Genomic DNA, 23,642 nt, shown 5'->3' with positions numbered 1-23,642 from the left:
ATCAGCTGTCGAACAGACCCCAGGACAGATCTTGGATTAAAAGCATTTATCTGACGGTACAATCGGAACAGACTATAAACAGAGAATAGGTCATAAAGGATAGACTGAGATTTCTCCTCTTTTAAAATCCATTCCAGTAAGTGTAATAGGGCCTTTAGTTGCTCCCACATCACTACCACTGCACTGGCACAGGATCATGGCAGCATAGGACCACGCTATGCAGACCATGCCCCTCCTCCACTTGTGCTCCCACCCAGTACAGGGAGCTCTTAAACCAAAGCAATGCTCTTAAACCAAGTCACAATTTTGAAAAACTGTGAGCTCTTAAACTAAAATGCTCTTAAACCAAGTTACTCTTAAACAAAGGTACCACTGTACATCCATGTTTTTGATGCAATGGTATGATTACTGTAGTAAGGGTTTGAGAAGCTTTGAGAAGTTAATCATTCTAACTGATTGACTGATGGAATATTTTTTTTTAATTCCAATACATTTATTTGTTTACTTATTTATGAAATGCGGTTAGTTAAGCTATAAGGATTTCTGGTGACCTTCCAATATGAATTAGAAGATCAAAGAGGCTGTAACTGAAATATCAATGTTGATGGGAGAATCACAATGCAGTAAAGCTGAAAGAGAAATCTTGACACTGGTGTGTAGAAATGTTTATTTTGAAACCTGAATGAAGGCCAAACTGTTGCAGATAATGAAAGCTGAGTGAAAGATTTTCTTAAGGGTTTGCTGTAAATAACAATTTATCTACAAAAGCAGCTGTTTTAACCTCCTCATTTGAATGCCCCACATCCTGATGAATTCTGCAACCCACAACAAGGATGACAGTCCTCTGGAGTGCCTATGGCTCCTCTAGGAATCTCCCTCTCAGTGGGTGCCTGGTGTTGTCTTGCTGTGTTGTGTTCTGTGACATGTAAGGAATGGAGTCTGACATTTAGCACAGCCTGGTGGTTCTCTGGCAGCAAAGTTTGCACTAATGGCCACAGGAGGGAACTACCAGAGAAGTTGTTTGGCACATTGGCCATGCCCAGTGCTCCAATGACTCGGCCCCCAAAAGAGATCTTTTTAGTGGCCAGTTAAGGCGATGGTTCTCCCAGGAGACCTGCCTTCTGAAATGGTGGAGAAGACAGGCCAAGCCAATATCCAGGTAGCTACAGCTATACTGTTAAAAGAAGGCCAGAGCTAAGGGCAATGATTGCTTACCTTAGCAGCTCCTACTGTTCACGAAGACCTGATACAGCTACTGTGTTAACAAGGTCCTTGAGGATGAGACTACTTCTTTTATGGACAATGTCAGAAATTTCATCAGGGGAAAAAATTTGATCATCTCTCCCCTCCTGTATGGCAGAGACCTCAGGAATGTGAAGAAGCTAGAGACTCTTGGTGCAGATCTGAACACTTAATTGAGATGGAGGACCAGTTATTAGGGTTGGAAGAGTCTGGAGGGATTGGAGATGATTCTTCATTTTCACAGAATTTGCCCTCCCCTCCCCATAAAAGTTATTGACCAGCTGCTTAAAGACATCTGCTTTACTATGAATATTAAAGATAGTCATGAATTCCAGTTCCTACAGAATGGAATAGGGCTTATACCTAGGAAGAGAAGAGTATTTCTTATTCAGCAGAAAAAGCTCTAATAAATAGGAAATAGGCCAACCCAGGCATGAAATTCTTTATCCCCAGAGTTTTTAAAGTGGTAGTTCACAAGAAAAACATTCTTTTAAATCAACTGGTGCCAAAAACTACCAGAGATTTGTAATTTACTTCTATTAAAAAAAGTCTTCTAGCACTTATCAACTGATGTATGTTCTACAGTAAGTGTATTCTCTCCAGTCTGGCAGAATCATCAGGACATACAGCTGCTGATTGGAAGATTGGTATTGGAAGAATTATTATTTTTTTTTTAATAGAAGTGAACTACAAATGTCATGCACTTTCTGCCATCAGTTGATTTGAAAGATTTTTTTTCTCCGAACTACCCCTTTAGGAGGAAATACTGTACTCGTACAGTATTTAAACAGGAAGAATTTGCCAATAGAAACAGAGTTTCTAAATCAGACCTTTTCACCCTGCTGATCAGTGAATCTTTAGTGCATAGGGTGGTCAAATTGATACTGTAAAATGAATAAGTTACCAGTCCCTTATAGTCCAATGGAATGCTTCAATGAGTTCAAGAAGCCAAAAAAAAAAAAAAGACAGTCAATCACTGCTTGGTTGAGACTGGGTAAATCAGGCCATGATAGGGTATATATCAATATATACAGTCATGGCTGAATGTGTTGGCGTTTTTTGTTTTGTTATACACATGTTTATTTCCTTTGTGTGTAAAAAAAAACAGAGGAAGTAAAGGCAAATTTGACAATATTTCACACAAAACTCCAAAAATGGTCCGGACAAAATAGTTGGCACCTTTTAAAAAATGAGGGTAGATAACTGTGTTTCAAGCATGTGATGCTCATTCAAGCTTACCTGTGATAAGTAACATGTGTGGGCAATTTAATCACACCTGAAACCAGATAAAAAGGGGAGAAGTTGACTCTATCTTTGCATTGTGTGTCTGTATGTGCCACACTAAGCATGGAAAACAGAAAGAGGAGGAGAGAACTGTCTGAGGACTTGAGAACCAAAATTGTGGAAAAATATCAACAATCTCAAGGTTACAAGTCCATCTTCAGAGATATTGATGTCCATGGTGCGCAGCATAATCAAGAAGTTTAGAACCCATGGCAATGTAGCTAATCTCCCTGGAAGTGGATGGAGGAGAAAAATTGATAAAAGGTTGCAAAGCAGGATAGTGGATGGTGGATAAGCAGCCCCAATCAAGTTCCAAAGAAATTCAAGCTGTTCTGCAGGCGCAGGGTGCGTCAGTGTCAGCCCGAACTATCCGTCGACTTTTGAATTAAATAAAACGCTATGGCAGGAGAACCCCACTGCTGACATAGAGACATAAAAAAAACTAGACTGCAGTTTGCCAAAATATATGTAAGTAAGCCAAAATCCTTCTGGGAAAAGATCTTGTGGACAGATGAGACCAAGACAGAGCTTTTTGGCAAAGCACATCATTCTACTGTTTGCAGAAAATGGAATGAGGCCTACAAAGAAAAGAACACAGTACTTACAGTCAAATATGGTGAAAGTTCAAAGATGTTTTGGGGTTGTTTTGCTGCCTCTGGAACTGGGTGCCCTGACTGTGTGCAAGGCATCATGAAATCTGAAGATTACCAAAGGATTTTGGGTCGCAATGTAGCGACCAATGTCAGAAAGCTGGGTTTGCGTCCTAAGTCATGGGTCTTCCAGCAGAACAATGACCACAAACATACTTCAAAAACCACCCAGAAAAGCATGGAAACAAAGCACTGGAGAGTTCTAAAGTGGCCAGCAATGAGTCCAACACCTGTGGAGAGATCTTAAAATTTCTGTTGGGAGAAGCCACCCTTTAAATATGAGAGACTAAGAGCAGTTTGCAAAAGAAGAGTGGTCCAAAATTCCAGCTGAGAGGTGTAAGAAGCTTGTTGATGGTTATAGGAAGCGACTGATTTCAGTTATTTTTTCGAAAGGGTGTGCAACCAAATATAAGTTGAGGGTGCCAATTATTTTGTCTGGCCCATTTTTGGAGTTTTGTGTGAAATTATGTCAAATTTGCCTTTTGACAGGCAGTGGTGCCTTGGATTACGAGCATAATTCATTTCAGCACTGCGCTTGTAATCCAAATCCTATAAGAAATCACTGAAATGCAGACAATTGGGTCCCCACCCCAAAATGCTGATTTTTTTTAAATTCTGAATAACATGTAAAACAAATGAAACAAAGATTTAGAAAACGCTGGATATGTTATATTATAAGTTATTGTACAGTATAGCAATCAGCATGTGGTGTATAATGTATAGTAACTGCATAAACCTGAAAAACAGCAGAAGTTTGTAGATGCAGGATGGAACTTCAGATCCCCATAATGAGTGTGAGTGCAGGCACAGTATAGCAGCAGTGTGTTTAGCTGAGTGTGAGTGCAGGCACATTATAGCAGGAACGGAGAGGATGGGAAATACAAGGGCTGTCAGAGACTGCAGGGAGTATGAAGGAATGAGCAGGGCATATGCGGGCACATAAATGCAGCACTTTCTGTCTGGCAAGAAAGGGGTTACAACTATGAAGAGATTACCCTCCACAGTCCTGTCCCCTGATGCAAGCCCCAGCCTGAAGTGGATCTGCTATGATTTGGAAGGTGAGGAAGACCTCCTGGGTCAGAGTATATACTGTAGACCCCACTATGCAGACCATGCCCCTCCCCAACTCACCCTCCCACCCAGTACAGGGAGCTCTTAAACCAAAGCAATGCTCTTAAACCAAGTCACAATTTTGAAAAACTATGAGCTCTAAGGCTATGTTCACACTATGTAAAGAGACCGGCCGTTCCGTAACCCGGCCGGTCTCTGCCCAGATCATCCCAGATGATCTTTCCGGCTGCAGTGTTCTGATGCGGGCGCCTCAGCGTGTGCCCGCCTCAGAACTTCACATAGCACACAATAAAGTAAATTGCGGCCACAGAAAACTGACATGTCAGTTATTTGCGGGTCCGCATGGGATCCCGGCTGGGATCCCATAGAACAAGAGGTAGTGTTCACAGGCGCATAAAGTACGGCCGTTGTTGAAGTAGTACGTAGTGTGAACATAGCCTTAGACCAAAACGCTCTTAATCCAAGTTACTCTTAAACCAAGGTACCACTGGGTGTGTATATATATATATATATATATATATATATATATATATATATATATATATATATATAAATATATATATATATATGAGAAAGTTGCGGTGGCCAAGAAAAACAGGTGGCAAACATCATATCACTGCAAATATGTCCAAATTTCAGATTTCTTTCTCTTTGTTACATTTTGCTAGTATTTGTGATTCCCGCAATGTTGCATGACACTGATGGCAACTTAACCAGGATATTTACCAAGGTATTTTGCAGCAGCATGCCATTCCATCTGGTCTGATGGGATAAGGAAAGTGTAGCTCTAATATTAGGTTTCTTTTATATGTGAATATTTCTCGATTGCAGGGCCGCAAACAAGTACTGATCAGCAAGTTTGGTGGCTTTTTTCTCTGTGCCCTTACACGGCACGAGAAATCTCTGTGTTGTCCATGTAGCCCTGGAAACTCACAGCACAGATATGTATACATCTATGCTGTCAGTTTCCACATCACAAGCAGTCTATACCTACCACGCTTCCATCTGGCTTTTCCAGTCCTCCGGCCACTGACTGTATCTTCAGGAGGTGATTTAAAGATACAACCGGCCAGTTGCCGGATCACAGGTAGCGTGGTAAGTATAGACTGCTTGTGATCTAGAATTTGACTGCACCTTTATTATCAGCCGCACAAACCCCTATTTGTACAGAAAATACATGTGGCCGATAAAGATGAATTTTAAAGCAGGTTCAAAACAGACAATCAGCCGATAATTGGGTTTGCTCCGTCTTTGGCTGGTTACTGTCACTTTGAATGATATATGGCAAAGAAAAAAAAAGTTTTTTGTGCATTTTTTTTATATTGGATGTTTCACTGGGAAAATGCAAGCTCCCAGATACATCTCCGAGGAAGGGCTTGTGCAGTATATATTTTTAAACCAACACACCATCCATAATCATCCCTAGGAGGCATGTGATTTAATTACCTATATGTTTGCATCTTGCCTTTTTGCTTGAGGGGTTAATCTTGTAGATTTTTGCTGTTAATATATCTATTCAGTATATTGTTATTATTGCAGCAACAGTTTTGTCTCATGGGGCATGAACCTTGCTTATCCTATTTAGCTGTTGTATTAAAAAACGTCCCCACTTTAAAGGTAAACTTTATACTTTTGTTGGCCGTACATGTGCAGTGAGCCGGGGTAACGGGAAGAGAGTGAGGGGAATGAGGAGTGGATGATGGTGATGGTAGTCTCTCCTGAGTGTGGCACTGAGCTCCTCTGTGAGGGGATGCACTGAGGGCTGCAGAGGGAGAGTGTGCTATACCTGCAGGATGGCTGGAACTTGTCACGGTCACAGGTGGGCACGAGGGCTTCTGCAGGTACAGGGGGACTCTCTGGCGCTTCCCGGGTATCTCTCTCTCTTCTGTGGCTGCTGCAGCGGTTTCTGTAGGGGGGCTGCACCCGTGTGTAAGGTGGTCGGTGGTGTGGACCTGTAGTTCTCCCGGGGCCAACCCCAAAATACTGCTGCCTGGTAATAAGGCCCTTGATGGTGGTGTGGTGCAGGTGGACCAGACAACAGGGAGACAAGGAGGGAGGCAGTGTAACAACAACTCCTTTACTGTTAGTCTTGCAGATGTTATACAGTCCTTTAGTATGCAGTGGTGAATACTGGTGGCTTTGACTGGGTTACTGTACTTGTGAGAGCCTGGTAGTGTGTAGAATGCTGATGGGCACCGTGACCCTGTGGATCTCTTCCCAATGGCGCTTGAGTCTGTAATCCCTCTCAGTCGGCTAGGGAGCTTCCTGCTTCCGTTACTGGGCCGGGCCTTAGGCCACAACTTTCGGGTCCCAGAGGTATCCAGGGGTCCTAGTCAATCTTACCCCCCGAATTTCAGGAAGATGGGTACAGAGGCCTCAGTTATCTCTGCTACCCAGTATGCTCAAGTCCTTTTGCTTAGGGGTTTCTGCCCTTAGGATTCTCACTAGAGAAATACCTTGTATCTTTGTAAATACTTCTGAAGAACTCTCCTCTGGTTCAGTCTCTCCTCCTTTATCTCCTTCCCCTTCTTTAGTAACAGGCAGGCTTGACTGGCCTGCTTGCAGAACAACCACTAGCTGCACTGTATAGTGGCTGTACACACTGACTTGCCAGTGACTGCACACTGACTGGACTGAACTCGACTGAACACCACTTCCTGTCACAGCTAGGTCTCGTGAGGAGACTGCTCCTCCCCCTTCTAGCAACTTCCTATGGGATTAATACACTATCTCTACACTACCTAGAGCAATTCCCACTAGGGACAGTAGATGTCGCTGCTGTGTGGTGTGCAGTGTAAAGCATGTAACCCATTCTCTGCCTGCCAGTTACTGGTACAGAGAAATACACAGAATAGTTGCACATAAAACATGTTAAATATATAATAACACTTGTTGACAGGTGCCATCCTCAGCCCAGCCACAGGAACCATGCTCTAGTATACTACATATTCCCCCTCTAAAAATAAGCCGGCCTCGGCGACGGGCTGGGGCGAGGATGCAAGCTGAAAACACAAATAAAAGGCACCATACCTGTGTAAAAGTGTAAAAGTTTGGTTAGGCACATAGGCAAATATAGTGCAAACTATTTTGTAAACATAGTGGGCTCCTGCCCAACAGGGAACTCTTAAAGTCTCTCTATTGGCACTTAGCACAGCGTCCATATTAGAGTGGTCCGTTTGAATAAGCAATACACATGGCTGCAATAACAGTGTAGTAGTATAGGGCTTCTGGCACAGCTCAATATATATAGAGTCCTGGTAGTGTCCATGAACATAAAGTCCCTTTTTGGCAGAACAAACAACGCTCTGTGGCACATGACAAAGATAGTGTCCATGAGAGTCTCTGGGTAAGTAAGGTCACTGAATAGGCAGTCCATGGCAGATTATAACTAACATAAACAGTTCTGGGAATCTTGGCTATATAACCAGGCACATCTCTTAAACGTTACTCTTGACTTTAAGTCAGGCACTAAAGCTTGAACATTACATTGCTATAACATTTAATCATAAATAACATTATAATGCAATCAACAATATGGCCAACAAGGCCGGAACTTAGACTCTGTATCTGAGTGGAGGCATTCCTCTGGTGGTTCTCTCAGATCTCCTCAATGGAGGTGGCTGCTCCACTACTACTGATAGTAGTTCGGATTCTGGTTCAGCTCTTGAGGTAGCCAGTTCTCTGGTAGGAACTCTTGAGGTAGGCACAGTTAGAATAGGTCCCAGAAACATGTACAGTGGGTCAAAGAATGCACTTGGTACATGAACAGGTAGCTCTGAGCTTTCTTCTGTCTGTGAACTATGTTCTGTATCCTTGAACTCTGCTGGATGATCTTCCTTTAGGCAAAGTTTCAATCGGTTACGGTGTGCGGTTTGAGGTTCTCTTCCTTCTTTCTCAATCTTGTAGACCTCTCTGTCTGGATAGGGTACAGCCACAATTGTGAAGGGTTCGGCTTCCCACTTTGGATCAAGTTTACTTGTTCGATGATGGTTTTTTAGCCAAACTCTATCTCCCATTTGTAATGGTTCCAATCGAGCATGTAGATTAAAATCTGCTTCTTGCTTACGTCTGGCTTCTTCCATCTTAGTGGCAACAATCTCCTTAGCTTCTTCCAGACGTCTTTGGTGGTCTTTCACCCAGGTGATTTCTGGTAAAGGGTTCACTGAATCTGGTACTTGTACTCCAAGGGCCAAGTCGGATGGTAACTGTCCTTGACGACCAAACATTAGGAAGTATGGAGTATATCCAGTGGAACAGTGGACTGTGTTGTTGTAGGTGTACACCAACTCAGGTAGTGATTTTGGCCAATCAGCCTTTTGAGAGGTTGAGGCTGTTCTCAACATGCTGATGAGGATTTGATTGATCTTCTCACAAAGACCGTTACCCTGAGGATGGTAAGCGGTGGTTCTCAACTTCTTACAGTTGTGCTGCTGGCAGAGTTGGTGGATTAACTGCGACTCAAATGCAGCTCCTCTGTCTGTTAGAATGTGATCAGGACAGCCGTATGGTAGAATGAAATTCTTCCAAAGCTTTTCAGCAGTTGTCTGAGCAGTCAAATCCTTCACTGGTACTGGTCGTCTGGGGACAGACTTCCATGACGTAACCCTACGTCCAGGGTCGTCTAGGGGTTAAAAAGCCATCCCTTGACCTTCTCCCTTTTCAGCTACCGCCCCATCTCACTTCTCCCTTTTGCCTCAAAACTACAACAGCATGTCTACCATGAACTAGCCTCCCACCTTTCATCCAACTCGCTTTTTGACTCCCTGCAATCCGGCTTCTGCCCTCACCACTCCACAGAAACCACCCTCACCAAAGTGGCCAATGACCTGCTAACTGCCAAAACCACACGCCAATATTCTGTGCTCCTTCTCCTTGACCTATCTTCTGCCTTCGACACAGTCGACCATTCTCTTCTCTTACAAATTCTTTCATCCCTTGGTGTCACTTGCTCAACCCTCTCCTGGATCTCCTCTTACCTCTCCAACCGCACTTTTAGTGTCTCCCATTCTCACACCACCTCCTCTCCTCGTCCGCTCACAGTTGGTGTTCCCCAAGGCTCTGTATTCGGGCCTCTTCTCCATCTATACCTCTGGCCTGGGACATATCATAGAGTCCCACAGCTTCAGGTACCACCTCTACGCTAATGACACTAAGATCTACCTCTCTGGTCCGGATGTCACCTCTCTGCTATCTAGGATTCCAGAGTGTCCGTCGGCCATATCTTCCTTCTTCTCTTCCTGCTTTCTAAAACTTAACATGGACAAAACAGAACTTATCATTTTCCCCCCCATCCCTCTCTACCCTGCCGTCTAATCTGTCAATCACTATTATTGGCTGCTCTCTGTCTCCTGTCCCCCAAGTCCGCTGCCTTGGGGTCACCTTTGATTCTGCCCTATCTTTTAAACCACATATTCAGGCTCTGACCACCTCCTGCCACTTTCACCTCAAAAACATTTCCAGAATCCGCTCTTTTCTCACCCCTGACTTCACAAAACTGCTGGTACATGCTCTCATTATTTCCTGCTTGGACTACTGTAACATCCTTTCCTCTGGCCTTCCATCTAACTCCCTTGCTCCCCTCCAGTCTATCCTTAACTCTGCTGCCCGACTAATCCACTTTTCCCCTCGCTTTGCCTCTGCCTCTCCCCTCGTGTCAACCACCTCTTTAGTCACAGTTTTACAGTAAAAAACTGAATTAAATTTTAATTTCAAATTAAATCATCACAACACATAAATGAAACCATTAAACGTCAGTATTTAAAACCCCAAGTGACCATTATTGGGACACACAAAATAATAAAAGAAGTCTGACTGAGACAGCACTTATCAAGATATTAGGTTACTAAAATACCTTTATGGCTTGTTTCACATGGCAGTGATTTTGTTGCATATGTAAACCAAAACTAGGAATCATTTAAAGCTAAATAAAAATGCAAATCTCCCAATTATAGATTTTCTCTTCATACGATCAATTCTACTTTTGGTTAATAATAGTAATAATAATAATAATAATATTTATTTGGCTCATAAATATGGATGCAAAATACTTACCAAAATAATGCCATTTAATTTCTTTAGATTCACATTTATCATGGTCAGTTCACCTATAAGGGATGAAGCAGTAAGCCCCACTTTCCCATAAAGGCCCTATTCCACGAAACGATTAACGGCCGCATTCGGCCGATATCGGCCGTTATGGTTAATAATTGTCCCGTAAAACAGAAGGCAACAATCAGCCGACGTTCATGACGGCTAATTGTCGCTGTCATTTGTCTTTCAACCATGTTGAAAGACAAATGACTGTGATAGCAGCGATCTGCTGCCATCGCTACGTAGAATAGGAGAGGCGGCAGCAGACCGACGCTATCCTCTATGGGCTGCCCGGACGATCTAGCAATCCCCCGGGCAGCTCCCCGCGGCCCCTCCCGCACTCACCCGCTCGCTGCCATTGCATGTAATAGCAACGAGTAGCAAACGGTTTGCTCCTTACAGCCGGCCCGTGGAATAGGGCCATTAGGCCTCGTCCCACGGCTGTGCTTCCTGCAATAACAGAATTGAATTATATGGAGCCTTAACTGCAATATGGTCCGTATAAGTGCAAGTTCCACTTTTTTGTAAACTTGACTCCCATCCACACACAGATCCGTTTTCAAAGGGGATGTGTGGATGACCACACTGAAATCAATGGGTCCTTTTTCTGCCTGTAAATCAGGATGCTCATTTACTGATATAATGCCACCTGCTAATTCTCAATGCCATCTATATTTAAGGCTAGGTTCACACACTATAAAATAAAAGCAAAATACATGAATAAAATAGATATATTTTTTTTATCTAATGTGCTTCATTGAAATCTATGGAAATATAGCTGCTAGTGCACACATTATAAAAAAAAATTTTGGTTTTACAATGTGTGCACAGACAGAAACTTTTCCATAAATTTAAATGCGGACAAATGATTCCACGCCCAAAAAATAATATATATATATTTTTTTAAATTCTGAATAACAGGTAAAACAAATGAAACAAACATTTAGAAAGCTGGATATGTTATATTATAAGATACTGTACAGTACAGTATAGCAATCAGCATGTGGAGTATAATGTGTTATAAATCCATACACCTGAAAAAACAGCAGCAGTTTGTAGATACTTAATGGAGCTGCACATCCCCATAATGCAGGAGTGAGGTACAACAGGCTAGAATAGAGAAGCACGGCTGCTATCCGAGGTCTGTGTGGTCACATGACCACAGTGGGGAGGGAATGTGTGTTCAGCATGGACCAATCAGGAAGTGAGAATCACAGAGCTGTACAGGAGAACAGTGACAGAAACTTTTCTATACAGCAGTGTGTATAGCTGAGTGTAAGTACAGGCAGATTATAGCAGGAATGAAGAGGATGGGAAACACAAGAGCTGATAGAGACTGCAGGGAGGAATGAGCAGGGCATATGTGGGAAAAGTATAGCAGCACTCTCTGTCCGGGGAGAGAGAGGTTACAGCTATCAAGAGATTACCTCCACAGTCCTGTCCCCTGATGCAAGCCCCAGCCTAAAGTAGATCTGCTATGATTTGGAAGGTGAGGGAGACTTACAGGCTCTATATGTGCCTAATCTTTCAGCTTGTAATATAGATGCCATTTAAGACCAACTAGCCACACCCTGATACTCATAGATGGTCAGTACTAGAAGATCATCTCATTCCAACTTACTCAATGTAATTTTGATGTTGGCACCTGTAACCCTGTAATTCCTTCAAAATCTTGTCGGACTCCATTCTTCTTTGGAATAAATATATTGTAAACTGACGTTGGTTACACTTTTCCAAAGAGGATATCCCTGTGAGTTTTTTGAAAGTCATTATACCTAACCTACAATATGACACTTGGTACCAGGCAATAGTGGATCTTTTAACAAATAATGTAGATCTTGAGGAATCTGTAAAGTTATCCTATATGCAGAGATGGAAAGAGGAGTTGGGCACTTCATTCACCTGCAAACAATGGACACTGGCTATTCGTTCTATCATCCCAGATACTAAATGCATTAACCACATAGAGCTTATGTGCAAAAAGGGGGTACTTCACCCCGTCAAGACTGTACCATGTTATTCCAAATTATTCTAATTTATGTTGGAAGGGCTGTGGTCAAATTGCTACTGAAGTCCACATGTGGTGGTCTTGTCCCATATTTCAATTCTGGGTGGATGTCTTTGATCTCATATAAAATGTTAGTTTGCACCAGAGTATAAAAGACCCAGCCTTGGCAATTTTAGATATCCACTTAAAGGGGTTATCCAGCGCTACAAAAACATGGCCACTTTCTCCCTACTGTTGTCTCCAGTTTGGGTGGGGTTTTGAAACTCAATTCCATTGAAGTAAATGGAGCTTAATCGCAAACCGCACCTGAACTGGAGACAACAGTAGGGGGAAAAGTGACCCTGTTTTTGTAGCACTGGATAACCCCTTTAAATTATTTTCCTGTCTCTAAAACGACTATTATACACCTTTATTCTTATTGCGACCAGATTGTCTTTAGCTCAGGCTTGGAAGTTGCCCTATCGATATCAGAGGTCATTAGGAGAGTGAACTCCTAATGCTCGCATGAAATCTTTCTACTTCGACATCCAATAATCAGATGGCAGTCATGGACTTCCTCAGCCTATTCAAAATGACTTATACTAACTGCTTACTTCCACTGTACTTCTAGCTGTTGGCTTGTATACAATTGTCTTGAATATTGTACTGTATGATTGTTCTTTCGGCCTAGTTTTAAGGCCGTTCTGTAAACCTCTTTAACACTAAATAACAATAAGAAAAAGATAAAATAAGAAAAAAAGATAAGAATATATAATAATAATTTTGCCCTGCAATATCCTTCTTTTATTTTAATGTTTGTGAACATAGATTAAATGTACTGTTTATAATACAAAGAACTTTCTACTATTGAACAAATCTAATCTGAATATTACCTGACACTAAAGAACAACAAAATATGCCTATTCGCCACATTTCTATCAGAAATATTTTACAGCATTTGAATAAAAATGAATAAATCCAAACAACAGGCAAATACATTGTTTATTATTGTCATTACCTGTGTTGTTGCGATATGTGGTGGTATGTGCTGGTAGTATTGGTTCTCCCTGACTTTGGCTTAGGCTTCGCATTGGTGGCTTCTGATAAACTCTTTCTTCATAGATGGGTTCTATGTGATGCTCTGGTGACTGCAATGGCCTCAGGTCAGAGACCATTTGGCTGTGTTGACTAGTACATGATATTCGGGATCCGGCTAGGAAAGAAAAAAGGACAACAAATTGAGTGATCTGTAGTTTTTATTAGTACCACTTTGGGTAGATGTAAGGTTTTAGCCATTGGCATTTATTATGTGTGATGAGTAACATTATATTGTAATAGTTCGGACATTTCAATACACAGCGATAGCAAATACAGTAAAGAGGTTTTCAAGGGTAAAACAACTGATTGTCCATTCACAGGACATCAATAGTCAATCTGCATAGTATCATCACCCAGCTCCCTGTCAATCAGCTTTTCAGTGCCCAAATTACAGTGAGAACTTAGCCAGAAGAAGTTGGTCCTGATGAACAAATAGCACTGTTCAATCCACTAAAATTGCACGGTTTGTTCTAAACCAGTATTTCTCAACTCCAGTCCTCAAGACCAACCAACAGGTCATGTTTTGAGGATTTCACAGGTGATATAATTATAGTCAGTGTACCAGTAACTGCCACAGCTGTTTGTTGTATGGGATATCCGCAAAACATGGCCTGCTGGTGGGTCTTGAGGACTGGAGTTGAGAAACACTGTTCTAAACAAAACCTGTTTTAAAGATGCCAGCTATGCATGGATTTGAGCGCCAGGGAGGAAGGAGGGAAGAAGCCTGAGAGAGAGGGGGAGAGAGAGAGATCTCCCATAATGCCTAGCAGCCAACCAATCCACAGCTAGCCACCCCTGTGTGATGTCACACACTGTAGTTAAAGCGTAACTATAAAATATTTTGACCATTTAGTTTTAGTTAGCTTAGGCCATGATAAGAATTTTTACTTTTTCTTACTGTGTGATACTGTATGATGGGGCTCTATCTGATCCCACTGTTTGTGATACCATCTGCTAAGGTGCTGGTCAGTGAATGGAGGGACCCAGCCAGGGAGATGAGAGGAAGACCATGCCCACTTTCAGTCAGGCAGAAGAAAAATTCATTTATTCTTCTGAGCCAAACAACTGGGGATAGCCCAAAAAATCTTCTCAGAAGTCAGGGGTCGTCTTATACACTGGGTATGGTCGCCAAATACGATGGGGGAGATAAAAAATGGCTGCATCCCCACCGTATGCGGCGAGCATTATAAAAAAAATCAAACAGTTAACTCACCTGTGACCTGTTCCTGGCAGCTGCGTGTCACCTATCCCGTTTTGGGCGCAGGCAGTGTGACACTGTCTGTGCCCGAGGTCCCCGGGCAGCCGAGCATCTCATCAGAGAAGCTCAGAGTCGGCTGCCGAGACAGCTTTTGGAGAATGACAGAGGCTCCGTAAGTCCTCAAAGCCTTTGTAATTCTCCCGAAGCTCTCCCGGCAGCCGAGCGTCTCCGAGCTTCTCCGATGAGACGCTTGGCTGCCCGGGAGAACTTGGGGGACCTCCGGCACAGGCAGTGTCACACTGCCAGTGCCGGAAAAGGGACGGGAGACGCGCAGCTGCCGGAAACGGTTCACAGGTGAGTTAACTGTTTGTTGCTTTTTTTTTTCTTTAACTGTTAACCCATGCCTGGCCGCAGCAGGGCTCCAGTTAGTAAATCCTGCTGCGTTTAGCCAGGCGTTACCATTTTCCGGTATATAAGGCGAACCCCTGACAATCTTCTTGAAAGTCAGGGGTCGTCTTATACGCAGGACTGCTGCACAGTATATAAGGACTGCTGCACAGGGGCACCTATGCTATAGGGGGGCTCCTACTATATGTGCACTGCACATATATGGATGTTGGGAGGCAATACTATGTGTGGGTTGAAAGAAGACCCATACTATATGTGAGCTCAGAGAGGGCATATTGGGAACAGATGTAGCCAAACTACTATAGGGGAGCACACAGAGGAACCGAATTGCTATAGAGGAGCATAGAAGAGAGGTCTAATACTATATGGGGACACAGTGGCGTAGCTAGGATTCTTGTGGCCAGAGGCAGAATCCTGCGTGCAGCCACAACAGTGACTGTCAGAGGAGAAAGCCAGTGTCTACTTGTTCTGTCCATCCACTGTATTTAACTATAACAGCCAATTAGGAGCCTCATGGTTATATACATAGGTGCAGGAGCAGACTACCTTCTGCTTAACCCCTTATTTACTGCAGTGTGTAAGTGACCCAGTGTTCTCTTACATGCTGCAACACAAAAAAAGGGTTACAGAACACAATTAGCTCTCTCCTTCACTACTCCTGCACTGATAACTCCTGACCTCTGCAGGAGCTTAGAGAACAGAGATCAAAGGTTATCAGAGTAGTGAGGCAGAAAGCTAATTGTTAACCTTTTTTTGTGCTGCAGCATGTAAGAGAACACTGGGTCACTTACACACTGCAGTACATAAGGGGTTAAGCAAAAGGACACAGGAGTCTGTTATCTTTCCTGTGCATTGGGCCCCCTTCCTCCAAGGGCCACATAGCAACCGCCTTCCCTGCCTCTATGGAAGCTAAGCCACTGTGGGGACACAGCACAGAGGGGGCCTAATACCATAAGGGGGCACAGACTGGCCTGACTACTATTTGGAGGCACAAATTGGCCTTTACTGCTTATATGGGAGTCACTGTATGTAAATGCAATATAATCCCTTGTATAGTCTGCAGAGCTTGTTTTCCAACTAATCCGTCTGTATTAGAGAGAATATTGGTGTTTATATAGTCTTTATGGTCTTTATGTATGGTAGTAATGGCAGTGTTCATGGTGTGGCAGTATTATTTCTTACTTGTATACAGTTATTATTGGTACTATCAGCCTCTGTTTATTGGGTTTGGTCGGTAACAGTTTGGTGGTGACAAGTATGGTGATATTTCCTTCTTGTATACTGGTGTTATTTGGTAACTATGATTGTTATCTAGGAATATACAGTATTATTATGCTTAGAAATATGAGGTAGGTAGATCCAGTATGAAATAGACATCTAGCAGCTCATCATGTGTGTTGGATTGCATATACATGTACAATCCCAACACGAGAACACAACCAGCTGCCACCTTTAAATGATTAAAATCTTATTACTGCTGCAGCCCTAACAATAGTCAGGTTATATTGGTTCTCCAATGTTCCACCCCCCCCTCTCAAAAAAAAACAAACAAACAAAAAAAAAAAACAGTTCCATACCTGTCATTAGGGTGTGTGTGGTGTTACAACTTAGGGCAGGTGTGGAGAAGTTTTTGGAAGAAAGTAGCCATGTTTTTAATTCATTCTGGATAAGTCCTTCAAATGTAATCTGTCAGCTGCTTGCTAGGTACAGATCTGCGGATCCCACCAGACAGGTGTTAGGAAGATATAAGGGATAGCAAAGAAAGTTCATTCAGCTCACCTGGCTAGTGCTACGACCTAGAGGCATCCAAATCCTCAACAGCAGCAGACAATGGAAAAGAGTAATGGTCGGCACTTTCAAGAGCAAAAAACGTAGCTTTATTATGTAATTTAAAATCCATGTCACAAATCCAAAAATATGTACAAGGCACGATCTGACGCGTTTCTGGCACTCAGCCCTTAGTCATAGATAACGTGCATAAGACAAACATGTTAATTAAATAAGGGGGCCAGAGCCCTGGATCCTCCCTAACTCACACATGCTAGCTAATTAGCTAACTAATGCAAGTAACTTGCTGGCTGCATATAACAAATGTAATCATATTAAAATACATCTAGAACATCATACATAAGTAAAATTTACAGATCAGTAGTTTAATAACAAGTCTAGTCTATGATTAAGTCCTGCAGGAAAGGATGTACCCATCATGAGTATCCAAAAACCTTCACGGTTCAGGAGCTTCTGTTTTCTATCTCCACCCCAATCAGGGTTAAACACCCTTTCGAGGCCAGTGATGGTAAGTGTAGATACGTCCCCTGCATGAACTAAGGAAAAATGTTTAGATACATTAGAGGGGTTACGTACTGTGGTATATTTAGCACCATATATATGCTCCCTCAATCTATCTTTTAGACGTCTTAAAGATAGATTGAGGGAGCATATATATGGTGGCTGGGATCGGGTCTCTGAATGAAAGATTGGGGGAATGGGTGGACGGGCTATTACAGCCCTTGGTAGTACGCTGTCATGGTTATTTGAGAGACACAAAACATGTGTTAAATGCAGTAAAAGATTTACCATGGAAAGAGCAGTATACGTGGGTTACGAGTGGTATTGAAACACTGTATACTTGTATCCCTCATAACTTAGCAATTACAGCTATACAATATCATCTAGAAAAACATTCCACCTATCACCCTGACTTGGTTATGTTCATTCTCATGTCCATAGAATACTTGCTTAAACACAATTTTTTTTATTTTTTTATTTTTAATGGGAAATTTTATTTGCAATGTACAGGTGCGTCCATGGGCGCTAAATTTTCACCTGCGTTAGCAAATTTATATGTTGCATGGTGGGAAGAACAATTCATTTTTGATGTTTCCAATCCTTTTGTTGCTGATATCGTCTGGTATGGCCGCTACATAGATGACGTCATCATTGTGTGGGCATCTGATGTGGCGGTCATACCAGACTTTATTTCTTATTGTAATAATAATTCTTTTTCTTTGAAGTTTACTTATGAGTTTAATCGCCATCAAATACCCTTTTTGGATATTCAGATGATTGGACATGGGAATGAGATAACTACAATAAATTACAGAAAGCCTACAGCAGGTAATTCATTATTACGAGCGGATTCATGTCATCCTGAACACACTAAGAAAAGTCTTCCAGTGGGGGAATTCATCCGAATTCGGAGGAATTGCTCCACTATGGAAGCGTTCACATTGGAAGCGAAGCAGCTTACATCCAGATTAAAAAGACGCGGCTATTGTGACAAAAATATAGAGCGAGCATTCACTAAAGTGAGGAATAGAGATAGAACTGAATTACTTCTCCCAAAAAACCTTGTTGTTATGCCTGAGAATAAAACCAATAACATTCCAACATTTGTTACCACATATTCCAAACAGTTTTATGCCATACGTAACATCGTGAGTAAATATCTTCTGGTGCTATACTAAGATGAAAAAATGAAAAATATTCTTGGAAAGGGATATAGGTTTTCTACGAAACGACCCCCTACAATAGGAACATTGTTGTCACCTTCCCATATAGTTACATCCAAACCCACCACCTGGTTACAGTATAAAGGGAACTACAAATGTAGTGGCACCAGATGTGGATGTTGCGATTATATCACTAATGACAAAATGATCCATAAATCTGTAGACAATAAAATGCATACTATTAGATTACATAAACTGTAATACAACATGTATTACATTAAGTGTACTGCATGTAATGTCTGGTATGTGGGTTGCACAAGCCGCCGTCTAAAAGATAGATTGAGGAAGCATATATATGGTGCTAAATATACCACAGTACGTAACCCCTCTAATGTATCTAAACATTTTTCCTTAGTTCATGCAGGGGACGTATCTACACTTACCATCACTGGCCTCGAAAGGGTGTTTAACCCTGATTGGGGTGGAGATAGAAAACAGAAGCTCCTGAACCGTGAAGGTTTTTGGATACTCATGATGGGTACATCCTTTCCTGCAGGACTTAATCATAGACTAGGCTTGTTATTAAACTACTGATCTGTAAATTTTACTTATGTATGATGTTCTAGATGTATTTTAATATGATTACATTTGTTATATGCAGCCAGCAAGTTACTTGTATTAGTTAGCTAATTAGCTAGCATGTGTGAGTGGGGGAGGATCCAGGGCTCTGGCCCCCTTATTAAAGTAACATGTTTGTCTTATGCACGTTATCTATGACTAAGGGCTGAGTGCCAGAAACGCGTCAGATCGTGCCTTGTACATATTTTTGGATTTGTGACATGGATTTTAAATGACATAATAAAGCTACGTTTTTTACTCTTGAAAGCGACGACCGCTACTCTTTTCCATTGTCTGAAGATATAAGGGACCTTTAGTGATCACTGCTTGCAAATTTTTATAATTGTCCTTTTCATCGCCGAGCGCGGTGAGCCCTCTCTAAACCAATTAGCTGGCAAGATCTGATGGCCATGCCCTCTAATGACCCATTTAAATGCAGCTGTCAAAGTTTATAGCTGCATTTAAATGCTGCTTTTCCCCCATACCTGGTCTAGTGTGTGTGTGTGTTAAAAGCCATCACATAAAATAAAACTTACACAAGCTACATATTCTTGTAATCATACCGACTTGAGGAACATATATAATATATCTGTTTTACCATAGGGCAAACGGAGTAAACACAACCCCCCATCCCCCCCCAAAAAAAATAATAATAGTAATTAACCCCTTAACGACCGCGGGCGTATATTTACGCCCTGCGGTCGGTAAGGACGTTCAGAGCGGGGGCCGCGACCCGCCCGCGACCTCCCTACATCTCTGAACGATCTAATCCTACTGGCTACCAGAGTCGACAACCGATTTTCCGAGAGAGAGGAGGAGGTCCAGCAAGAACGACGACTAAGCCTGCCCCGTCGCCATCACCGCCTAGCACCGGTGTTCCAGAATCCTGTTGCTCTTGTACCTCAGTCGACTCCTGAGATTCCAATGCAAGTAGAACGAGTTCGCCTGACTCCTCATGAGAGGGCTCGTCGACTAGAGCTGAATCTCTGTCTCTATTGTGGTGGTTCTGATCACTTTCGGCAGAGATGTCCCCAACGTCCTCAGTGTCCGGGAAACGCTTGCACCTAGGTCCGGTAGGAGAGCCCTCCCTAGGTGTGAATGCCACCTCTCCAAGATTGTCTATGCCAGTTTCCATCCAGACACCCTCAGGACAAATTCACCAAACTACTGCCTTCATCGACTCCGGGTCTGCGGGCAGTTTCATCGCAGCTACCTTGGTCCAAAGATGGAGGCTACCTGTGATCCAGCTAGCCCAACCCCTGTCTATTTCCTCAGTCACGGGCGAGACTCTTGCTGAAGCTGTGCTCTACCAGACTGCACCTCTAGTCCTCCAGGTGGGCGCTTTGCATCAGGAGAGGATCTCCTTCTAGGTCTTGCGCCATTCCTCTTCCGACATCTTGCTGGGTCTACCTTGGCTGCAATTACATACCCCTAAGCTAGACTGGAGAACCGGGGAGATTCTCAGTTGGGGTCTGGACTGCCCTAACCGGTGTCTGAAGCTTCCTCAGCCCAAAGGGCTCTGTGACGTCACCTGACTCCGTCAAGCCTCTACCAGGCCTACCGGCAGAATACCGAGACTTGGCTGACGTCTTTTCTGCCAAAGAAGCGGACTCTCTACCCCCTCACCGGACATATGATTGTCCCATAGACCTCCTTCCTGGAACTTCTCCTCCACGAGGTCGGGTGTACCCTCTCTCCGTGCCCGAGACTGAGGCCATGTCTTCCTACATCCGGGAGAACCTACAAAAGGGTTTCATTCGCAAATCCACATCCCCTGCTGGCGCAGGATTCTTCTTTGTACAGAAGAAGGACGGTTCTCTTCGCCCACGCATAGACTACAGGGGCCTTAATAAGGTGACAGTCAAGAACCGGTATCCTCTTCCACTTATCCCTGATCTATTCGACCGTCTCCGTGGAGCCAAGATCTTCTCTAAGCTGGACCTCAGGGGAGCGTACAATTTAATCCGTATTCGTGAAGGAGATGAATGGAAGACCGCTTTTAACACCAGAGATGGGCACTACGAATACTTGGTCATGCCATTCGGCCTATGCAATGCCCCAGCGGTTTTCCAGGAATTCGTTAACAACATCTTCCGAGACCTCCTCTATGTCTGCGTCATTGTCTATCTTGACAACATTTTGGTCTTCTCCCCTGACCAGCAGACTCACGTGGCACAAGTGCGTCAGGTCTTACGAAGACTACGGGCCAATCCTCTGTACGCCAAGCTAGAGAAGTGCGTTTTCCATCAGCGCAATCTTCCGTTTCTTGGGTATATCGTCTCCGACCAAGGTCCACAAATGAATCCGGCCAAGCTCTCAGCTGTTCTCCAGTGGCCACGTCCTGTGCTATCCAACGCCTCCTAGGATTTGCCAACTATTATCGGCAGTTCATCCCACACTTCTCTACCCTGGTCGCACCCATCGTGGCCCTCACTAAGAAGAAGGCGGATCCCAGGCATTGGCCACCTGAGGCCAAGCAAGCCTTCACTAGCTTAAAGTCAGCCTTTGCTTCTGCTCCTGCGCTAGTTCGCCCGGATGCCACCAAGCCGTTTTCACTTGAGGTCGATGCGTCTTCAGTAGGCGCTGGAGCCGTCCTCTCGCAAAAGGACGCATCAGGCAAAACCCGAACCTGTGGGTTCTTCTCTAAGACTTTCTCCCCTGCCGAGAGGAACTATACTATTGGCGACCGAGAACTCTTGGCGATTAAGTTGGCACTGGAGGAGTGGCGTCATCTCCTAGAGGGGGCTAGACATCCGGTAAATATCTACACCGACCACAAGAATCTTCTCTACCTCCAATCAGCCCAACGTCTCAATCCCCGGCAGGCCAGGTGGTCGCTTTTCTTTTCACGTTTCAACTTCGTTATCCATTTCCGTCCGGCTGAGAAGAACGTAAAAGCCGATGCTCTCTCCCGAGCATCTGACGTCATGGGAGAAGAGGACTCCCCTCACCACATTATACCTCCCGATCGCCTAGTGCCAGTCGCCACATCCACTCTTCAAAGGGTGCCTCCCGGTAAGACCTATGTGTGCCCTGCTCTTCGAAGACGCATCTTGAAATGGGGTCATTCCTCTATGGTGGCCGGGCATCCGGGAGTTCTAAAGACCGCGCAACTGATCTCCCGCCACTACTGGTGGCCTAGCCTACTCCAAGATGTCAAGGACTTTGTGGCTTCCTGTACCATCTGTGCCAGAAACAAGTCCTCCCATCAAAAACCTGCCGGCCTACTTCAGCCCTTGCCAGTTCCAGACCGCCCCTGGTGCCATATAGGCATGGACTTTGTCACAGACTTGCCTCCATCTGCGGGTAACACGGTCATTTGGGTTGTTACTGACCGCTTCTCCAAGATGTCCCACTTCGTGGCTCTTCCTGGACTACCATCAGCTCCTCGCCTGGCCCAGCTGTTCTTTCAGCATATCTTCCGCCTACATGGTCTTCCTCTTCATATAGTGTCTGACAGAGGCTCACAATTCATCTCCAGATTCTGGCGTGCTCTCTGCTCTCAACTCCAAGTGAAGCTGGACTTCTCATCGGCCAGACCAATGGGCAAGTGGAAAGGGTCAATCAGGTCCTTGGCAGTTATCTTCGACATTTCGTCTCCGCTCGCCAGGACAACTGGTCCAGTCTGCTTCCATGGGCGGAGTTCTCCTACAACTATCTGGACTCGAGTTCCACAGGCAAGTCACCCTTCTATGTGGTCTATGGACATCACCCTCATCCTCCTCTGCCTCTCTCTCCATCCTCTGAGGTCCCAGCCGTGGAGGAGTTGTTATCTGACCTGCAGTCGTTCTGGGAACAGACTCGACAATCTTTGCTCAAGGCATCTGACCGCATGAAGGACCAGGCGGATAAGAGAAGAAGACCCGTCACAAATTTTCTCCCAGGTGACAAAGTCTGGCTCTCGGCCAAATATGTCCGACTCAAGATTCCCAGCTACAAGTTGGGTCCTCGATTCCTCTGTCCTTTCTCGGTGCTAAAATGCATCAACCCTGTCACCTACAAACTCCGCCTACCCCCTACTATGCGGATTCCAAACGCCTTCCATGTTTCCCTCTTAAAGCCAGTGGTCCTCAACCGGTTCTCCGATAAGTCTTCGTTCTCTGCTCCACAAGCCGTCTCTGACGACGTCTACGTTGTTAAAGACATTCTGGCCATGAAAACTGTCAGAGGGAAACGGTTCTTCCTGGTGGACTGGAAAGGATTTGGTCCTGAGGAGAGGTCCTGGGAACCCGAGGCTAACATCCTGGACCAAGATCTCATCAAGAGGTTCCTGCAGGCTAGAAAGAGGGGGAGGCCAAAGGGCTGGGGTACTGTCACGGCCGCGGCGGCGTCCCGTGCTCCGGGCCGCCGCCGCGACCTCCCTCTGCCCCATGCAGCTGCCGGGGTCCTTGTGCAGGGACCCGGCGCTGCTACCTGTTCGGCCCCGGGGGGCGCCTTACCTCGCCCCGCTCCTGTCTCCGTCTGTGCCGGCCGTCGCGGGCGTCCCCGCCTCCTAGGGCGCGCGTGCGCCGTCTGTCTCAGATTTAAAGGGCCAGTCCGCCTCT

The 23,642-nt window shown here is 44.2% G+C and overlaps 1 protein-coding gene across 1 annotated transcript in view; it reads right to left on the bottom strand.

Moving 5' to 3' along the window:
* Positions 1-23,642, bottom strand: part of CTNND2 (catenin delta 2) — an 891,951-nt gene that overhangs the window by 310,504 nt on the left and 557,805 nt on the right. The window contains exon 8 of the mRNA XM_069958560.1: positions 13,343-13,537. Coding sequence (XP_069814661.1) covers positions 13,343-13,537 — 195 coding nt within the window. The remainder of the gene's footprint in view (positions 1-13,342; positions 13,538-23,642) is intronic.

The sequence above is a fragment of the Dendropsophus ebraccatus genome, chromosome 2 (assembly GCF_027789765.1).
Source record: "Dendropsophus ebraccatus isolate aDenEbr1 chromosome 2, aDenEbr1.pat, whole genome shotgun sequence".
NCBI classification, from domain to species: domain Eukaryota; kingdom Metazoa; phylum Chordata; class Amphibia; order Anura; family Hylidae; genus Dendropsophus; species Dendropsophus ebraccatus.
Note: the sequence above shows the minus strand (reverse complement) of the source record. Positions and strands in the feature narration are given on the sequence as shown.